At 49.7% G+C, this 21,613-nt stretch overlaps 1 protein-coding gene across 1 annotated transcript in view; it reads left to right on the top strand.

The window, feature by feature from the left end:
* The window catches only part of LOC128278567 (protein O-mannosyl-transferase TMTC1-like), a 59,217-nt gene that overhangs the window by 33,813 nt on the left and 3,791 nt on the right, over window positions 1-21,613 (top strand). Inside the window, exons 6-9 of the mRNA XM_053017296.1 lie at window positions 12,974-13,095; window positions 14,498-14,662; window positions 14,786-15,043; window positions 21,335-21,534. Of these exons, the coding sequence (XP_052873256.1) occupies window positions 12,974-13,095; window positions 14,498-14,662; window positions 14,786-15,043; window positions 21,335-21,534 (745 nt within the window). The remainder of the gene's footprint in view (window positions 1-12,973; window positions 13,096-14,497; window positions 14,663-14,785; window positions 15,044-21,334; window positions 21,535-21,613) is intronic.

Consider the following 21,613-nt stretch of genomic DNA (forward strand, 5'->3'; position numbering starts at 1 on the left):
TTAGAACAAATGGGTTTCATTTCCCAATCACTCATTCTTAATTTCGTCCCGAGGCCTTTCCCGGGCGTTCGTCACGGGCCCGGCTCGGCCACTCAACGCCGAGCCCATCAACCGCATCCCGGCGGCGTATCGATGTCCTGCCCGGCACCACTACCGAGGACCATCTGCGACGAAGAACGCGCCCAGCGAAGAAAAGCGCACGCGAAAACAAAATAAAACCAAGACTTCCGCCTTGGTACGGTTGATTTATCTCTCGTTTAGGCAGAGATTTTTCTTCCTACCGAGGAGGACCGGAGCACCCGGACCCGGACCGGTCCTAGGTGGTGCGGTTCATCTAATTTTCTTGATCCACGCGCCCAACGCGCCACCGTCTGCCTCAGTTTCCAAACATCGATTTCCAAGCGAATCTGGAACGAGACACAAGGCGTGGCGTGGAACCGTTGCCAAAACAAGGAACCACTTCACAAGGAACGTCCAAGAGAGCCGCCTCTAGCTCACACCCGAAACCAAACATACTTATGTTAACGTCGACACCTTCCACCTACAGCTACACCATCATTACGCACGCGATGCAAGACCACAGAACCCGCGGCGGGTGATGCCCTGGGCCACCGCCGGTGCCTTCGCAAATTATACCGTTTTAATGCCTCAGCCAGCCAGCTACTGCTGGCTGGGCCTACCGAGGCCGGAGCATCAGCTTTAGGCAGCAGCCTCCAAACCTCATTATTGTCGTATCTTGCCCAGCATGGGCCACTAGCTTCAATGAGTCCGCCACGGCGATGCACTGTGGGCTCGAGCTTGTGAGAAAAAATGTTCCAAAATACACAATCAACGATTGGAGAAGCGTTTTCTAATTACTTATTACTTTTTTATTTATTAATTTATTTATTTATTTATTTATTTATTTATTTATTTATTTATTTATTTATTTGATTCTTAAATTTTGATCGCCATCTTTTAATGTTCTTGGCTCTGTGGCTGTGGCTCTGTTATATATCATGTTCTTTATAAATTCTCTGTTCATTGTCTTCGTAACAATTCCACACGTGAATGAACTTTAGCACATAATGCATTTTACGACATCTTCCGCCTGTTTCACGCAATTTGTTGCTAAACCGTTCATCGAACGCTGGGCCAAGCGTTCGACTACATTTCATTGCGAGCCACTCCACTACACGTTCCCGTGTTACATCATGTCATTTGCGAAACAATAAACTCTGTATATGTGTGTGCGCGTGTGTGTGTGTAAGGACACGTATCGGTCCGCGACCGATACACAAATACGCGGTGCACGCTCAATGGCACACCGCTTCAGCGCCGTTGTTCGGCTTCTTGCTTGGTTTGCTTTTATGTGTTACCAATCAATCAAGAATCCTCTGTTCGACCACCACCGGGCGCCGCATATGGTCCGCCCGGTGGGTGGCGAAGGAGAGCACGGACGATCCTCCGACGGCACCGACTTCGACGACGACGTGTAGGATTTCCCTTTCACGAGCGCCGCCCCCGGTTAGTGTTGTTATTTGCGGCCGTTGATTGATGGGTCGCAACGAATCGGATCGAAACGGGTGCTGTGGGTGGTGCGGTGCGGTGGGGTCAGGATACGCGTACCGGGTGTGCGAGGTCAGGATACGTGTGAACCCCGAACCGGTGCCCTCCCCGAAGCAGCAGGCCCCGAAATGTAGCGGCAGTAAATTGATAAGTGAATTAGATAAATGACGTTTTATGTAACTTTCACTCTTTATCCTTCGCCCGGATCCGCTCCGCTGACAGCCACAGCCACCCTGTGTCCCACTTATGTTTGGTTATGTTGTGGGGCTTTTTTTCGGAGGGGGGAAAGGACTTTGAGCCGCGAACCGATCGTCGGGAGTTCATGTTTCACGGCGGACGCCATAAATTTGCAGGCGCTTGGCCCAAGAGCCTACGGGCCAGCCACCTTCTGACTGACAGTTTCGGTCGTATTGGGTTTGGTCCGTTTTTTTCTTCTTCTTCTTCTTCTTCTTCTTTTTCTTCTTCTTCTTCTTCTGCCCGACCGATTGCGTGACAGGGATTTGCGTCAACCATAAATTGCCTGTTCTCGCCGCCGCCGAAACTGACGTATGATCACCGAAATAAACGTACACCACCTCCCGCGTTGCCGATTGGGTGTCAGTCTCGGCTACAAGAGGTCGTTATCGAGTACGGGCCGAGAACTCATGACAGCTTAAGATAAATGACGCGCTCGGTAAGACCTGCCGGAGAGCAGAGCTGGTAAAGGTTTTTGGGGACAATACTCTGGCCTGGACCGGGCGCTCGGAAGCACTGTGGAGTTGTTTTCCGTGATAGAAGGCCCGCCCGGTGGCCACATTGACATATTTATTCTTGTTTACTTCGAACGTTACCGATTGGTTTATGTTAACATTTGTTTCAAGCCGTGTGTCTCAATGGACACCGCACGAATCGGGGCAGTCAGCTGGCTCGCAGATTTCGCACACATCCTGGCTATCGACCTCGTACGTCCGAACGGCAGTTAGTTCTGAAACGAATCAAGTCAGGTCAAATTTCGGAGTCCGAACTACGAAACGTCTCGCGTCTTACGTGGATCGTAGTAGTCGTGCACGATGACGTGCGCCGGTCGCTTGAATGCCACCTGCACCCGTCTGTAAGCCGTGACCAGGAAGCAGTTCTGCTCGGTTCCCATGTTGTCGTAGTAGAGCACAACCGAGGTGCCTCCGAACCGGATTTCGATATTCTGCAAGAAAAGTAGACCGTTGCTTACAGGACCCATACCTGACAGGAGCACTACTTACGCTTATGCGATTGGCGGTCGTTTCCTCACTGATCGGTTTATCGTCCACGACGTACCCACTCGGGAAGAAGACTTCAACCAGCGCCATGTTGGACCGCTCGTCGACCAGCTTCGGTATGAAGCTGCTACACACGTACAGCTCTAGCTTGCTGTCGATGGGGCTGTTTCGTCGGACCACGTCCAGATTAAACTGCTGACGGAACTGGCTCAGCTCCAGTGCGTACTCGTAGGAGACCTGCAGCAACCCGAACCCAAAGCCTGCCACGTTGAACTCTAGTTTTTTGGTGTTTTCCGTGAACTCGTCGTAGCTCATTTGCTCAATGTTGAGCGTCGTGACGCGGAACTCCTTGCGCCGTTGTGGATAGATCAGCTGGATCGAGTAGTCGTTGCGTGCGGGTGAGATCTTTTCCGCCAGCTTCGTGAGTGCCTTGAGGCCCACGAAAGTGTCCTGCGTACGCGGGAAGCTTCCGGTTTCGTACCGTTGGTTCACGAGCCAACGCATAACCGCCGTACCGTCGACGTACCTCTCGGCCAGTACGAGCGACAGCAGGGCGTAGGCCGTGGTTTCGAGTTGGTTGGAAGACCGGTGCCAGTGTCGCTCGGTTTCGTTCTTCTCGGTCGTGCTCAGGTTCATCAGCTTTGCTAGCGCCACGTGCTTCTGATAGTGGTTGTTCAGCCACAGCGCATAGGTGGCCAGCGACAGGTCGTACGAATCTTTCATACCTGACAGGTTACCGGCGATGAACCGCACCGCCTTCTCGACCACCTTTGGGTGTTTTTCCGTCGCACTTGCGTTCTCCAGAAACGCTATCAGTACGTACGACGTCAGCGCTACCCCGTTTCGTAGGCCACCCTGCATGTCCTTGTGGTAGACGGCACCGGCCGCATCAAACCTCCCGGAACTGTGCTGGTTCCGAGCCAGCCAGTCAAACGCTTTCAGTATCATCTTGGCATCCACGTCCGGTATGTACTTGGAGGCTATCTGCATCGAGTTGCCCACGAAAGCCGTCAGAAAGACACTTCCCTTGGAGTTAGCCCACAGACCGAACGACCCATCTGACAGCCGGTATTTCATTTGGTTCTGGTAGCCGAGCTTCAGGAGACCCTCGGCTTTGCTCATCAGGTGTTGCTCCTTGGACCCGATCGCCGTCAGGTAGTCCAGCACCAGGATGTTGGGCACGAAGCGGATCATGTTCTGTTCGCCACAACCACTGGGAACACTGAGTAGGTTATCCAGATTCTTCAACACCGTGGTCAGTATGTTGGCTGGAAAGGAAAAGAGACATGCGCACGAGTCTATTATCGACACATCGACGGTTGAGTCACGGTAAGGGCACACTCACGGACAAGGGTAAACTCGATCTTTTGCGAACCCCGATCGGCGTTCTTGTCGATATCCAACACCATTGCAAACGACTGGTTACGGTAGGTGTCGTGCGAGAAGAACAGCGAACTTGACTTGCGCTGTACCAAGCTCTCCGGCAACACGCGGATCGCTTTCTCGATCCCATCAGTTTCGCTCTGGCTGCCGTGATCAATTGAAGCATTGATGCGTACCACCATCTCACCGATGGTCAGCGATTTTACCAGAAACGAAACGGGAACTCCAACGTTCGGCGGAACGGTGACCGTTTTGGTGTGACTTGAGTCTTTGACTGATCGTCCGATATACTCCATTTGGTTGTCTACAATATGCATCGTAACGTTGGCCATGGCCTTTGCTAGTAGATTGCTGAAAAGGGTGAACTGCAACAGCACCGCTTCGCCACGCTTGATGGAGTACGGCAGGTTGTCCACGATGTAGAAAGGCTGCACGGTTTTGAATTCGATCGGTTTCTTAACGATCCCCAACCCGTACACCGGATCGATAGAGAATCCCGTGAGCTGCCAGGAGGTCGTCGACTCTGGGACGACCTCCTCCAGTGTGGACGATCCCGACTGAGATATGGTTAGGTTTGTCCACAGGAAAGATTCCAAAAAGTTCGTCCTAAATGAAGCCGACTTCGACCGAGAGATACTTCGAGAAAGTAGACCAGCTCGTCCAGTGTTTGCTGAAAGGTAGAAGTTTTCGACAACATATAACCATATTTATGATAGAGTAGAAGTTATTGCTCGAGTTGGGAGACATTACCGTTGAAGAAAGTTATGCCATCTCGCAAGAGAGCGATAAGCCCGAAGCTCTGAAAGAATGCGAGTCTTCAGCTGCTGAGTCTTCTTTGCGAAATCGCAACGACGTTGTACTCACTCCGAACGGATCGAAAACATTTTCCTCGATCGAATGTAGTCCATCGAATGCTTTCATAGCGTCGTCCCAATACAGATCGTGATCTTTGCTGAATTGTAGCAAACTTTTATCGTACGCCGCCAGCGCCACGTACGATCCAGGGCGACCGGCCATCGTGAGCTTCAGAGTTTCTCCGGGTTTCACTTGGTCTTTATCAATTTTCAAATCGAACTACGAATCAAAGACTTCACGTCAACTAGTCAACCGAACTAATCAAAGACTGATCCGTTTGCTTACATTGTTTTGGAACTCCGCAAAATCCAGGTCTACGAAATCATACACCACGATATTGTTGGAGGTAGTGGCCACTACTATCTTCGCTTTCGGCATCATCTTCTCCGATGGCTTCAATTGGAGGAGGTGTGTGGTTACATTGCCGAGCTGTACGAAACCGGACTGAATCAGGTCACCCTTTACGATGATGTAGTACAAGAAAAACGACATCTTGTTCGTGCAGGTCACTCGAAGTGAGACAGGAGTATTCGCTTTTGGACTTAAATAAAGAGGTATAATGTAACGTCAATCAGGCAAAACTTTACAAGCTAGGCTGGGTGCGCTTACGAGGACTCCAAATCGACCTTCAGAAATGCTCCAGTGTCGTGTTCTATCGCATCAATTACCTCTCCCAATAGTTCTTTCTCGTTGATTGATACCTTCAATAAAAAATTCGGTTAAATATAAGGGATACTCGTTCTGGTAAATATCTTACCGTTATGTAGAGCTCATCCATGGTTTTTTCTGTATTAAACGCCAGTTTGGTAAGACCTTTATCATCTGTTTTATAGCTGTTTTTGAAATCAGCAGAAAGGCCATCAACCGCCACCTGCACGGACACTCCTTGCGCTGGTTTACCATCTTGAAATGCAACCTTAACGGCACAGGCATAGAGCGCCCCGGGGTGGAAGGTGGGAGTGTCTCTTAGAAGTTCCACACGATATTTGTGTTTGTACACCGTGATGTAGTGCTCCTTGGAGACTGTTCGATCTGCAACAGGCCAGATAGCTTGAACCATTGTGAACTCCCAAAATCTACCGTTCACTTACTGGTATGCTTCTCGGTAAAGGTGACATTCAGCCGAACACTCTGGGAATCGTCGTAGATCTCTAACTCATTATTGAACTGCACCACCAGATGACCACTGCCGATCAGGTTCACCATTTTTCTTTGATCAAGTACATCGTCCTCGTGATAGACGTCCACGATAGCGGAGCCCTCGACGGGCACTCCGACGTTGTACTGTGCTGATATCGTAAGGTTTAACCCTTTATGTTCCTCCAGCGGCACTACCGATGGGTAGACGTCCACGTCGTAAGTGGACAGCACGTATTCTTTCACGTCGAACGTCTTTGACGCCAGTTCTTCTCCCTTCGACTGCACCGTGATAGAATAGGTGCCAAGAATTGGCGATGGCGCTATCTGTAATTCGTCGTCAAACACTCCGCTATGAAGCCGTGCGGCCGACCATTTACGTATGACGTTTCCGTGCGGGTCGTGAACGATTACATAAACACTTGCTACGCCGACGGGAGGTTTCAGGTCTGTGTCTAGTACGATCGCGCGGAACTGAACCGTGTCGCCAGGTTTGAATACGGGCTTGCTGATTTGTATCAACCCTGCAAGGGATCTGCTCAACAGCGTCAGGTCTGTCGCTCGGTGAAAGCGTAAGCCACGCTGTCCATCGACGGTAAGCTTGTAGCTGCCGGGCGCGAGATTAGCAGGAAGCTGACCAAGGTGACCAGAAAGAGAACGTGACGTCAACTGGGATCAGGATTGGTCTCGCACCATACTTACGCTGAAGTGAATCATTCGATTTGTGTTCTGTGGGACTTCAGACTCTTTGGTGACGTTCAGGGTACTGGTACCGTCCACTGCATGACCTTCGATCCATAGCTTCAGGTGGGTGGTTTTCGCATTCCGCTCAAAATTGCTGATCACCACGGTGTACTTCTGATTGGATCGGATATGGTTTGGTGCCACCACCAGAAGCCTGCGAAGGGTTAAGGACACGGTAAGGTGTGCTCCTTGCGATATGAAGATCACTTTGAACGTACCCGTGGCTTAGGCTGATCAACGACACAAATAGGACTAATCCAATCATCACGAGAAACCTACACAGTTTGATTCGTTCTCAGACATGCGATCCTACCGTGAGCCGAGCTTGAACTGATCGGTGCGCTGCCTCCGGCTGATTAAGGTCCGGCCGGCCAAACGGCTAGATAGCGAGGGAATTCCCAGCATCTTCGGAGACAGCAAAAAATTACACATAAACAGAAGATAGGAATATGGGAGGGTCACGCTCAATCGGTAGAGCGTTGAAGAATTGGCAATGACCCCGGAGATAAGACGGTGCAGTCAATTAGTCTAACCAAAGGCGATTCGAGGTTTAGCGCGATGCCCACGCGATGTGTTTGACGAATGTTCCCAAACAAGCACAGGGGTTAAAACTTATAAATTGAGCCCCAAACATTGGACTAAATATTCATATTTTTATATACGAAATATTGCTTACATTACTTACATATACGAAGTTAGTTACAAGACCTACGGTTCAACAAGCTTCTCATTTAGGAAGATTTAAGAAGATGAAATTTGTCAGCCAAACTAATTGAATTTCGTTTCTTAGTTTTCATAGATTTCGATGTTTTCTATGTTTAATATGAATTCCTTGAAGCTATTTAAAAACGAAGACCGCTCTCATTCTGCCCTTGTTGTTGTTGTAGTAGCGCATCGATAAAATATGAAAATTTCACGGCTCATTTTTCGATGTGCGTGCCCAGTTCGCATTATCGATGGGCGCCACTAGCACGCTGCATTTGTTTACGTACTTTTCGTCCGTTTTTTCTCCATGTACCGCTTTCTACCGTTCGATTGATCGATAGAATCCGTTTTCGTTTGCATTTCGGCCCATTTGATTGATTGCAAGAGCCGAGGAATGTATCAAATCCGGTGGCCAGCATGAAACGCTTTTAGTTCTAGTGGCAAAGTTTGAGTTAAAAAGAAACTTAAGGCTTTCTTTCCGTCAGGTTGTTTTTGGCCGGAATTTGAGTAGATTGAACTTTTGTATTCCCTTTGAGTGTCTGCTGCGGATGGGTTTCAGTGGACTCAGCCTTGCATCAATTAATGACCTGTAAGGATAAAAAAAACCAGCTTTGAACACCATTCAATGGATCGATCGATTTTATACCCTTACTAGCAGGCCCGGCGAACTCTGTTTCGCCCCAGAGACAATGGGCCCCCGGTGATAGGAGCAGTCGGTAACGCTCGTCCCTGTATCGCAGCTGGCCATGGGTTCGATTCCCGATTCCGGCGTTCCAAGGGGGTTGGCGCGGGACTAACAACCCGGCCCGTAAAAACGAACGTTTAGAAAGAGTATCAGAGATTAACATTGTCGCTGGTTGGTGCAGGCTAAAACCGTTCAACGGTCGTTGTCCAATAAGAAGAGAAGCACTTCATTTCGTCAGCTGATCTTGGAATTACTGGCAGTGTTTGGCGGAAATTTCAGGACAGTAAAATCATTGCCCCTCCAAAACATCTCGCAACATGCGCCAAACATCTCGATTATATACGTCATTCAGTTCACGATTTGGCGCTGGCATTCCTAATCGTTAGCTGGTATCTCCTTATTCACCTGAAGATCAGGATTGCTGGAATTGACACGAATCTTCACATTTTTTCCCAAACAAAACACGGTACGGTACAATTTCACTATTTTTAAGTAAATACTTACTGGGGAATGCTTCCCTACGATTAAAATTATTTCCCGAAAAAGCAAGTGTTTAAAATGAAGTATTCAATATTATCTCCACGCACGTTAATTTTTTTACGACGCGAAGGATGAAAGGAGATATGAGAAAGGAGATCCGCCTTTGTCGCTAAACAATTGCTCACAGTGGCGGATCGCGAGAATATAACTGGAGGCTCTCACTGGCTGACAATTTGCCAAACTATTCGGCGTTTGCGAGAGAGAGTGTAAGCATACGCAAGAGAGAGACAATTGCTTGCTGTTTCGCTCTCTGTCTATCGTTTGTCGATGCCGCCTCAGCGGGAGAGATCGCGTCGACCTTATTTGGATGGGGAAAGGGGAGGGGGGGGGGGGAGAAAAACACATTGTGCGTATTGTGGCTTCATTGTGACGCGATCGGATTATAAAAAGTATCCTATCTGGGGCCCTTGGATCTAAGCTACCTTCACCCCAATTTTCAGCCAAATCGGTTCAGCCGTTCTTGAGTTATAAATAAACAGAAAATAGCGCGGTACTCTTTTATATATATAGATTTGGTTTTTCAGTCATCGACATCGACGCTGATAACGCCTGACGGACCTGATTCATTATGTCTCACAGAACCACTGAAGGAAACTGACGCAAGACAGACGCACACCAGACGATACTGATGAAATTTCCTTTCAGGATATTACACTGAATTGCGCAGAATAACGACACTGCGTGGGACGGAGCATCCTTTCCAATTCGGACGCTCGTCGTTCTCCTTCGGGTGGTTTTTTCGTTTTCCTTCCTCATCGCAGACCATCATCACCTTCTTCTGATGACACGCCGCCTCGCCCGGGGGGCCGCCTCGCCCGGGGGGCCGCCTCGGCACGTCTTCACAGGGCTACCCCGTAAAAATGTCGGCCCCGTCAGCACTCTCCGGCACGTAATTCAATTGAATGTCCATCAGAACGCCACCCGGGTCCGGTAACTAAATAAATACAGAGACCCATCCGAGCGACGGGATAGAAACAGAGAGCGAGCGAGAGAGAGAGTGCGAATCCTTTGCGCTGAGCGAGATGCAGCATAGCAAAATAATCAAAATTTCATTTATTTGCCCATCCCGCTGCCCATTGGGTTATGCTGCTTTGTTGTGTCGCTCCGTCTGTTGTCGGAGAATGTGTATTTATAGACTTCTGCCAATGGGAACGGATTCGCCAGGACGCAGGACTTTGATCTGCGGAGCGGTTCCCGCAGCGTGCGACATCAAATCAGATGACTTTATTAGGGCCGGCCACATTCTGTCCCCGCCCCCTTGACCCAAACGCACGAAGAAACTCGAGTCGAGTCGAAACCGCAGAACCGAACGAGTCCGAGTTGGCCAAGTGTTTGAGTGGCGGGGAGAGGGCCAAAGTAGACAAAAACAAGCGAATGGCAACAAGATTTCCGATTTGCGGAAGTGGCCCAAAAGTGAAAGTCTTATCCCGTCCAATCTCATAAAACCACCCGAATCATTGCCCGGGCGCACGCACGCTGGCCTAATAAAGTCCGGAGCGTACGCGGGGCACGCTTCACGCTCATAAATACCCGCACTCGATGCTATGCTTTTCGAGTGGCGGCCGCTTCGCAACATAGCCGACCCCACATACACGCGCCGGAGTTGGAGTTCGGTCGGACTTCGGTGGTGTCTGATTGTGCCTGGGCCGATCAATTGGGTTTATGAACATCGAAGAGCATAAAGAGGTGGGTTCTTGAGGCTTTTTTCTTTCTCCTCCTGAGCAGCGGGCTGAATAGGACACACACACAAACATAGGCGTGTATGGGATGTGGGGAGCACCGTTAAGTGACTCCGTTGGCCAATCGTAGGGATGCTTGGGGCTCGGCAAAGTACTTGGGAAGGCCGGGCCAGTACCATAAATAGACGAAATGAAATTAGTCGTGGGTTGCACTTCACTTGACCTGGCGGGGAGACACAGGAAGAAAGGAGAGGCGGCAGCAGCAATCAATTCACTTTTTATCGCATTGGCCCATTAGAAATGAACTTCCTTCCCGTCCGTAGAGTTTCGAAAAAGAGAGTTTTCAGGGTGAGCAGGAAATTAATTTTCTTCTTTCGCCCCTCCGAAAGCGTCAGGAGAAGCGTTTTTCGCCTTCGGCTAGGGAACCTGTTAAAACTTCCTGGTCCCCACACGGGCCGGGCACGGGCGGGTTGGAAAATAATAGTACCGTGTCCGGCTCCGGGAACAGGCGGACACAGAATGGCCGAACCGAAATAGCAAGCTGGGGCTGGCAAATTCCGCAAATTCCTCACCAAAGTTCAGGTTCGTGATCGTCTTGTGGTCCGTGAGCAAGGACGCTTCGGTAACAATCACATTTATGGGTTTAGGAAAATTAGGACCCACACTCAGCATCTCTTTCCTGCGTAGCAGATTTGCAGCACACCGTCGTGGTTTGATTTAATTACTTCTAACGAACTCGTAGCCGGCGAACCATTATTATGTTACGCAACTTTTTCTGATCAATCATCGAAAACAATACGATGGTTGTAGTTATTTAAATTGGCTCTTTCCAACGAGCAATCGGAGTGGCTCGTCAAGGGCCAAAATTTGCTTCCGCTCCCGAAGAAATGTACGGGTAACAATAATTTTTCGAGCAAATGTAAAAAAGACGCCACCAGAAAATAGTTTTATCAATTTAGTCCCATTATTTACTGACCGATGTGGTATAAAATTGTTCTAACAAATCTAGCTAAAATCGTCAAAAAAAGGTAATTGGAATGAGTTCTTCTCAACACACAATAGCGAATGCGACCCTCAAGCAGGCGCTCATAATGGCTCGAAGCGGACAAAACCTGACCCGATGGACGTGCGGACCATAAATAATTGTCGCCGTTGTTGTAGTGCACGCATTTCATTTGTACGCGCCACCAACAGCTCACCATGGGGACACCGCAAGGACATCGTCGGGGCCACCGCTACCAAACCACCAATTAATTACGCCACCATTTGTTGGCCACGTGTTGCCGGCAGGTTATGCCGGGCCCTCTCGGGAAGGACTGGCCCCCGAGCCTCGAACCTGGAGACTCGGACCCGTGGTTAATTGAATCCCTTGAAAGGATGCTGGACCCGCACGGGACCTTTGATAAATAATTGATTGGGCATCCGGCACGGTAGGTGGGACAGCCCTTGGTCTTTACTGTGTGTTGTTCTAATGGGCCACGTAGTTTTGAGCCCTTCAAGACCTCGCACGGTGTCACATCTCGGTTGTTGTTCTCTCTCTCTCTCTCTCTCTCGGCGATAAAACAATCCGCTCCGAAATCGGTAACTAGATACTCAGGATGCGCGTGCGGTCGATGACGCGGTTCCTTTTCGACGGGGTTTCATAGTGTCCTTTACCTACCACTAGCTCCGACTTGTGCGCTCGGAGTGTGGTAACGTTATGAATAAATTAAGCGAACTTTTAGTTAAGCTCTGGCCCTGATTCCGATTCCGTCCCGTGAAGTCTGTGGCCGGCAGCGACATGTCTTGGCGGAGGCAAGGATTTTTTCATCCACCACACATACACTCTTCGATGGTGGCCGCCGCATTCAACGCCCCTTTTCGACGCCCGGGCGCCGTCGGTTTTCGTTCCGGACTTGGCCGGCAACCGGCCCATCATTACTCTATTATGGTTTTCTCGAATGACTTCCCGCCCAGGCTCAGTTCGAACGTGTCCTTGCGTGCGTTCCCTCCTCCTGCTCGCTGGCTTTCTTCGTTCGCCGGCCTAACGGTGGAAGAACTTTTTCTCATCTCATTCGTATTCATTAAACGGTGCTGCCCGACCGGACACAGACGGAGCGGACTTCCAGAATGGCGGCGTCCGATCGGCGTCGATTTTCGAGGTGGCCGGCCGGCCGGTCTGTTGGGCGAAAAACAAACGCAAAAACGCCCATCGGAAGAGGAAAGAAAACCGTCCTAAGGACCGCTTCCAACTGGGTTTCGATTCCGGGAGAGACTGAAAATAAACTGATTTTCCACCAGCATCCAGCGTCAGGGCACCGGGGGCGGCGGAAAGGAACTCCACCCAGTCTCGGGGCAGCGGCCTTTCCTTCGCCCACGACATGTTCATTTGGGTCGGCCCGGGGCCGCCCTTTTGTGTTTGTGTATTAGTTTACTGCTTTCCTTCGTCTGAATTGCGCTTTCCTTCCGCACGCTTTTTGCAGCATCAACGTCACGTGCCGCTGGTGCTGGGCCTACTGCTGCTGGTGCTGCCGTTCCTGCCCGCCACGAACCTCGTCGTAACGGTGGGCTTCGTCGTGGCCGAGCGTGTCCTGTACATTCCGAGGTAAGTTGTATTTCGCCTTTTGCAGCCGCGTTTTCCCAGGTCCGCCGGAGTTGCGGTTCCGCGGGAACGGGAAAATGTTTCAATTCCCCAAATGCCGGCGTCTGGAATGGGTGTAAAGAAGGGGGCGTCGAAAAGGGGCCGGAAAAATCGCCCACCTGAGCGCGGTAGGCCTCCGAGACGGAATGTGAACCTTCGCCACCGGAGCGTTCCTTGCGATGCACTTCTTTTCTCGACTTTCGAAAAGTAACAAACCGCCACGAAAAAAGGAAGGGACCACATAAAAGCGCTTCCCAAATCAGACCAATTACTCTACAGAGTCTGGGCCGGTATGGAGGGCCTGCAAAAAAGTGTAGGAATCCGGTCGAGAAGACCGCAACAAAATAAGGAAAAAGAAACGGGTCCGTTCAGCACACAACTTTAATTGCAAACGCGCAGCTGCAGGTGTCGGCGGTAGACGCCAAATAGACATCTCGGAGCGCCCGGTCGAAGAACGCAACTTTTAAGTGGACCGAAGAAATGCGAAACTTTTCCATTTTTATAAAGCGCGAAACCGGGTAGCAAACTTTCACGGAGCACCACGCGCGTTGTCACTATCGCCACTAGCAAGTTATGCTAGTGTTGGCCACGGATCGCACATGTGGCCAGGCCCTGCCTCGCTGCAGCACTTTGTGGGACTAAATTAATTAGTCCGCGCAAAGTGGCAAAAAGAGGGATTTTTTTCTACATGGCAGCCTTTTATGCTGATTTCTCTGTTGAAAAGCCCGTAGTGCTCTCTTTCCTTGGCAGTGGTCCTTCTTTTGCCGCGCTTGTGATTTAAACAGTGTTCTTCAATTTTAAAATGTTTATACTGGATTTATGTTTATTACTTGTGTTTTAAGTATGTTTAGAGGTTTATTTGTCTGGTTTGTTTATTTGCTTTCCATTTTTGCTTTTTCTGCTTTGTTTAGCGTTTTGGTTTGTTTCTACTTTCATTTTTCTATTTATTTTCCTCAAAATTCTTGGTTTTCGAGCAATTCATAATGTTATTCTCTCTCTGTCTCTCTTAGTTTAAGCTTGTTCCAAATACCTTTTTATTTACTCATTGTTACCATTTGTTTCTTTCAAGTTTATTGTATTCAATTTTGTTATTCTGTTATATTATTTTCTTTTATTTCTTTTACATCTTACACTACCAAAAGTATCGTTAGAGTATTTCCAATATGATAATAAGAGACAATATTGAAAATGTCTGATTGTTTGATTCGGTGGAAACCAAATGCCAAACATAAGCAGTGTACCCGCAATTTGAGTTAATTTTTGGCAATCCACCGAAAATGAAGCAGACCCTCATTTTCGATGGATGTGACCCTAATAAAGTGACCGGGCAACAAACTGATCCCGCTGCCGCTTCTGTCGTTTCCAGCATGGGCTGCCTGATCCTGGTCGTGTACGGTGCGCAGCGGCTCTGGGAGCGCTTTCGGGTCGCACGGAAACCGATCCTGTTCCTCGGTGCCATCCTGCTGACGGCCGGCTGTCTGAAAACCATCGCCCGGAATCGCGACTGGAGCTCCCGGGAAGCGCTGCTACGGTATGCTATACGAACAACCCGCATCCTCACACACCCCGATTCCGACCCGCCCTCTCCCCACAATCCAACCATGATGAAAATCATTTAAAACGGACTCCACATTCGTTGCTTCCGCACGGACAGGTCGGGCCTGCAGACGCTGCCGCACAACGCCAAAATGCACTACAATTTCGGCAATTTCCTGCGGGACTCGTCGAAGCCGGAACCGGCCATCGCCCACTACCGGGAGGCGCTGCGGCTCTGGCCGTCGTACGCCAGCGCCCACAACAACCTCGGCACGCTGATGCCCCGCTTCGAGACGGCCGAGTATCACTTTCGGGAAGCGATCAAATATTCATCCGAACACATTAACGCCCACTACAATCTAGGCCAATTATACCGGTAAGTACCCGAGGTGAGGGTGGGAGTTGGGTACGCGTGGGATCCTTCTGAGCCGCAGACGAGACTGACCTCAACCGTCCGCGGGTATCGCTGACAACCAATTTGTCTCATTGTTGTCGGTTTTTATTTCATTTCGTTTTGTTTTTCGGGCGGCCTGGACATGGAGGAACCGCTGCACTTCCGGGTATTGATCCGGTCGGCGGTGCTGTCTCCGAGGACATGTAATTTAATCAGGGAATTGGGACTACGCTACGTTAAAAGTGGTTTCGCAGGACGTAAAAAATCTTCCGCAACTTCGGCAGGAAGGCTCTCCGCGCGGTCGGGTTCGGGTCGATTCGATGCATCTTGTGGCCGGCGGTCTTAAGGGAACGCGGCTTCGGAGCACTAGCGAGTCCGAGCTATGCTGTGAGGCAATCATCCTATCAGTTCCGTATTACAACTTTAGCCGTTTACTTTGTTCTTCCTTGTCCGTTTTCCCATTATTTTGGGACCGTTACTTTAAAGTAGAATGCTCTGGTTCCAGGGTTCTGTTTGCGTTGAGTTCCGAACGGTTTATTGATTTTCTATCAATTTATTTACTTTAAAGACACTTTGTTCGTTAAAACGAAAGAAATTGGCAACATTGAGGAGTACGCAGGACGCCACACTGTGGAAGCGTTATTCAAAAATTGGACGCACAGAAGTTTCAAACAAATCAGTAATTTATTTTCGAACCATTTTCTAACTAACGCTTTCTAATCTAACAAACTATCTTGACTATTGAATTTTCCATTCGCTTTTGGTGCTACTTATTTTACTTGGTTTTACTATCATAGTGCTACTTGTTTTACTTATTTTCGTTGATTTCTAGTTTCGTTGATTTCTTTATTGCATTATTCTATATTTTTGTATTCTTGGTCGATATTGCTTTATGGTGTTTCAACATTCATTCGTTTTTTTTCGGTTTGTTGCATTCCGCCATTCGTGCCATATTTTCGTAATTAAAACTTTCCAAGAACAGCTTTCTTTTAACAATCTCGTTTTTCCCGAGAAAATCGTCAATTTGCGTACCCTTGTTTTGGTTAAGCAGCTCAATAAAACTGCCATCATTTGCCAGGAGGCCGCTCTGTCTTTTTGACGTTTTTCCACGATCTTAGCGTTGATATGACTCTCCCCGGTTAGTGATGGGACTGCCGGAGAGTGAAATAAATCTTCGTCCGGCTGAATGCCTTCCGAGCGGCTCCGAGCTTGGAAACGGATTACTTACGGCCATGCCACGTCGGGCTCGTTAAATTATCTCCCTTTTACTGAGGCTGTAACTGAGGGAATGCGTTCGTCCGCGGCGATTACTCTTACTCCGAGCCGGTCGCGACCCATGCCACCCGTTCCGTGAAGGTTCCGCGATCCGATTAGAGCATGCGGTCCTTGCGTTTCTTCGGCCAACCATCGATCGGACCATACGGCGGAAGTCGGTATCCCGATGGGTCAACTTGGTGTGTCGAATTTATAACGTTCAATTAATTTCTCGCACTCCGCTCGAAGTGCGATTACTCATCTTGGCGTTTCTGGAACGCGCCCGAGAGAAAATAAAATCGTAAGCCAATTGCCGGCGTTCCCCTATCTGTCACCTGGCACCCTTTGCCGGTGGGATAGAAAAATGAATCGGAGTAAAGTCTCCAAGTCGAAACCACTTTTCTCCAGCCGGCGGCTGTAATTGGAGAAAATTAAAAGCACTGAACGCAGGCGACCCACAAGAAGCCGTAAGCTGGCTCCCGAGACACCGTGGGCCCGGTGCTTCACATGTTAGCCAGCCGCCGGAGCCGGAGGATCCGGGAACGGGCTCTAGTTACGTTTCTTTAATTATCCTTTAATCCTATCGTTTGCTTAAATCTTGTGCCGAGGCCCTTGCCGGTGGTTCGCGTGCCACAAGCGCGCGCGCGAGCGTGTCGTGTTCGGAGGGTACGTGCCAGGCTTCCTTCGCCGCCATTCAACCCTCATCTATCTGCCGGTGGCTCCCGTCGGTAGCTCGGCGGGGATCAAATCCTTTTTGCTGGAGCAGTACGAACCCGGGACCGGGAAGGAGTTAACCGAGAGCCACACACCGGGGGTTGGTGAGCCAGCAGCAGGTGTTCCGCTACTTAAACGATTAGTACCGGCTTAGAAATTATAATTGCCATCCTGTCGGTGCGTTTGCATTAATGGTGCCGCGGTCCCTAATATCCCCTCCCTGAATCTCGCCAATCCTGAATTTCTCTCTTTTGCTGTCCTATTTTGAGGATCCCTCCGACAGCAATCCGGTTTCTTTTTCATCGCCGCTTCAGAAGCAGTGCGTGGCCGCGGGATGCTTGGCTGACATCTTGGGGCTTAGAAAGAAAACAACACACACAAACGCAGGGCGACTTTAGTTTTATTTATATCGTTCAAACTTGAAAAGCCGATACAATGTTACCGCGCGATTCGGCGTCGATGCGCGCAGACTGACAGCAGACAGGAGCAGGGCCTCGGAGAGATTATGTGGAAAGCTTCCCTTAAGCTCGGGCTAGTTCACGTTTTCACCTCCACGCAGCCATCGCTATTTCCCCCGGGGGCAGACACTCAACCGCCCAAAATGATGCTCACTATTTACAGCTATTGATGATGATGATGATGGTGGTGATGGTGATGGCTTGTGGAGAGTTGTTTTGTTGCGGAATGCTGCCATTGCTGTAATCGGAGTACGGCGCCGACGGCAAACGGGCTGCCTGCCTGGCACCCCCGGAACCCGGGCGGTGGGCAAGTTTTGCGATGCTTCTATTGTTTTCTGCTGCGCTGCCCTGCTGTGCGGGGAATAAATTGCCTCCGACAGCTCGAACTCGAAGAGTAATTGAAATACCGCACACGGACCAGCCGCGGCCGGGCGGGAGAGTCGGAATAATGACTTTGCCGCGAAGGACCCGGCGCTGGCTTGGTGCAACAATGTCTAGAACAATCCGGTGAAGTCTATTGCAGCAACCATTCAGAGGGGCCGGTTTGTGTTGATGAACTGAAGCACTTTAGTTTTGCATTCTGAAACCTAATCGTCTTGTAGCTTCGTCTGAAGTCTGTGAGGTATCTGCTGGTCCAAATCCAATTACGCTTATTTATGTTGTCTTTTTCAATGGCTCGTTGTAAAGAGCTGCACGTTTTGCTGTGGAACTGTTGAATGTATGCCAGATACACCTTCTTAAAGTGATCCCGAATATTATGAACCGCAAAGTGTTTGATGTTGCCGGTTTTAGTTTAAAGGGGGCTTTGCATAATTATTCGCAAAGTTTAAAAAAATATCTTTTATTATTGGATTCTTGCAGTTCGGAAACACAATACGGTGGAAGACGGAGTGTAGTTTTTTAAAGTTGGAGGGAAGATAGGGCTTTAACTCTAGAAAATTAAAGCCTCCACTTCGGCAACTGAGGTCTTAACCATACTCCAATAATACTCCAAAATATATTTTACTCTTACTCCAACAAATGTTTTTATTTAATCTTGTTAACGAATTATTTCTTTAGCACTCATGTAGTCAACCCATCAACACTAAATGCAATACGATGACTATTGAACTTAACAACTCCCTTGAATAGTATAACACAATCTTAAATAATGAATTCTGTAAAAAGAACTCACATCCGTGATGTCGTTCTAATGCACAACTCAACGTTCTAGACCTTTTTCCATTTTACAAGACACCAACGGCATTCGTGAGCTCCACAAAAAAGGTTAAAATTTTATTGCTTAGTGATTTTAAGCAAACTGTGAAAAATTCTGCTTTTTTCCAATGCCTCAGTGGTTTAAATCCTTTTTGGACTAGGGGAACCAATCATTATTTGACTGAGACAGGGAAGTATGTAGGATTTGTAAACGAACATGGACGTAGTGAATTCTTGGCTAATTCTATCCGACCACATTGGAGCTTGGGAAGTACCAAAAGCTACCCGCAGTTGTTCTTCTTCGATTCAAAATGTCAACACAATTGAAAAAAACATTCAAATGATTTTTCTTTAAAGTATGGGTGCTTCTGTTGAATGTTGTTACTTACAAGGACGAGACGTGTTTCGAGATGTACAAGGTTTGTCGCACATTTGAAGTGACGTTCTTGAAACACTCAGAAATTGGACAAAGTAGGTTCTGCTGTTTACCCCGTCCGAAGGGAACTTGTGGCATACGAACAGATAAACAGCAGCACAGCAATTAATGTGATAGAAGAATCAACATTAGTTCGAAAAACATCATCCTTCAGCGACACTTTAGCATAACGGCATAACAAACTGTTACTCACCAACGCAAACATGCTCCAGAGACTCCGCACTCCGTCGGCAACTCGCAGCCAACCAGCACGGGTTCCGGGTTCTTCCAGCAAAGACTCTTTACTATTCTAAACTGACAAACAAATTTCCGGACCAACTATAGCCACGTCGACATGAAAGCCGCACTTTCTCTGTCTCTCACACACACACATACACAAACCGGGACCGGAACCGTCCCCGTTTTTTGCATATTTTATCTCCGTCTGCTCCGAAGGGAAAGAATTAAATAAAACCACGGACGGGCACGAACAGCTGACAAAATGTTGTTACATTTTCATGGGCAACAAACGTCGCCCGCTTCCGTGGCCACCACCCCGGGCCACCCTGATCCCGGTTCCCGCCCGGGTTCTTCTCCCGCGGTGCGCACCACAAGCGCAAAAAAAAACGGGAAAAAGCCGAACCGAAACATTACACCGAAGAGCGAAGAGCTTCACCGGACCACCGTCAGCTGGAGGAAGCACCGGCGGCCGGCGCCGGTGGCGTCGTGTCGGAAGTTGGCCATCTTCCAGCAAACGGTTCGCTCTCTCCCTCGCGGAACGGTGGCTCTCTAGTCCGTCTGGTGGCGGGAAGCAAGAAACCGGCATACAGCATATATTTAACGCCCGAGTGACAACGACAGCACAACTGCCACCATTATGGCCACTTCTGCGTGTATGTGTGTGGGTGCGTTTTTCCTTTTTTGTTTCCTTTTTTCACGTCCCCATTCGTCGCATCGTTTTAGTTTCGTTACGCGCGCCCAGTACTCTGCTGGTCTTTTGGTCGATCGTTACCGCCAGGTTTACAGTGTCCCGGAATGGACCCGGCAGCATAAATCGGGTACCATACTCCCCCCCCTCCCTCCCGTCTTTTACGTACTTCTCATGGTTTTGGGTTCCGAATCCGTGAACCTCGCAGGGGCAAGGAGCCCCCACGAGAGGCACACTTCCCACGATCTGTCATCAAAATTAACGATACGCCGAGCGAGTGGGGAGGGCAACGGCGCCGTGGTGGGTGGACCGATTCGCGATGAACAAGAACATAAACCCGGCCCGGCCACCCACTTCCGCGCGGGGTCCCGCGAATGGATGAATCGCGTAGTAAAACAAGAACAGCTTACATCATCATCTTCACGATAATGATCGTCATCATTATTGGCCGCCGCCCGCATCCCGCCCCCTCGCTTAACCGATACCACCGGCGGGGGGTTGATGGTAGCAGGGGATGGTGGCAGGATGGTCTGGCGGTGGGCAACACTTCAACCGACGCCCGGCCAAGGATTTCGCATTCGCCACGGGAATTGGGCTGCCTTGACGGTGGTCGGGCCGACGAGGCAAGTGTTGAGGAAAATTTAGCTGGCGAGCGGTGGTGCGGGTGGTGGTAAAGTTTTCCACTGATTTTTTATGCCCTTCCCCCACTGGTTCGGAGCAGATTGGAGGGAAAATAAAAAGCATGGAACATGCTCGCGCGCCCGCACTCTCTCTCTCTCTCTCGCTCTGTCTGTTGATTTCACCAAGGACGTTTTCCACGGCGCAGCAGAGGTTGTGTTGTTTGCGCCAACCAACTCCTCGGTCGCTCGGTCGTGGCGCGCCAGGTGGCCAGGATCCTGTGGCGAGAAGCGAATGAAAAGGATTATAAAATATTCATAGCCGCCACCGGGGGTCCTGCAAGCCGGGTGCGGACGGAACTGGTGAGTTGGCGGGTCGGTTGTTTTCTTAGTACTTCACCCCGCGACACACGGGCACCCACCTGGCCGGCGTTAATGTCCGCTCTCGCGTCCGCTGTTCAATTTGTTGCGAACAAACGGAAAACGGAGGAGTAATAGTAAACAGGATCAAAAGGATCCGCATCGCAACGGCGTCGGTGGGATAAGGATTACGGGGAGCTGGGGATCTCTCGGAAAACGGGGGCGCTCGTGACACTTCCTTAATCAATTTGTTTCATTTCGCTCTTTCTCTCTCTCTGTCTCGTTCTCGCTTGTGTAAATATCCTTCGGCTACGGTTGTCCTTCGGGCAGGAAATCGAATCGCACCGGCGACGCCATCCGGATGCTGGAGCGCTGTATTCAGCTGGAACCCCTGTTCACCGGTGCCTACCTCGAGCTGGTGAAGCTGTACGGAGGCCCCCGGGCCGGGCAGCTGCTGCGGCGGATCGTAAGGCTCGCACCCTACAACGCGGACCTGCGGCGACAGTACGGCGACTGGTTGCTGGAGCAAGGTACGGCCGTGTGTAAATTATTTATCGCCCGCTCGCAACCGGATGTACCGGAGAAGCACCGGCGACACGTGTCACGGGA

Source organism: Anopheles cruzii, chromosome 2 (assembly GCF_943734635.1).
Source record: "Anopheles cruzii chromosome 2, idAnoCruzAS_RS32_06, whole genome shotgun sequence".
Lineage (NCBI taxonomy): Eukaryota > Metazoa > Arthropoda > Insecta > Diptera > Culicidae > Anopheles > Anopheles cruzii.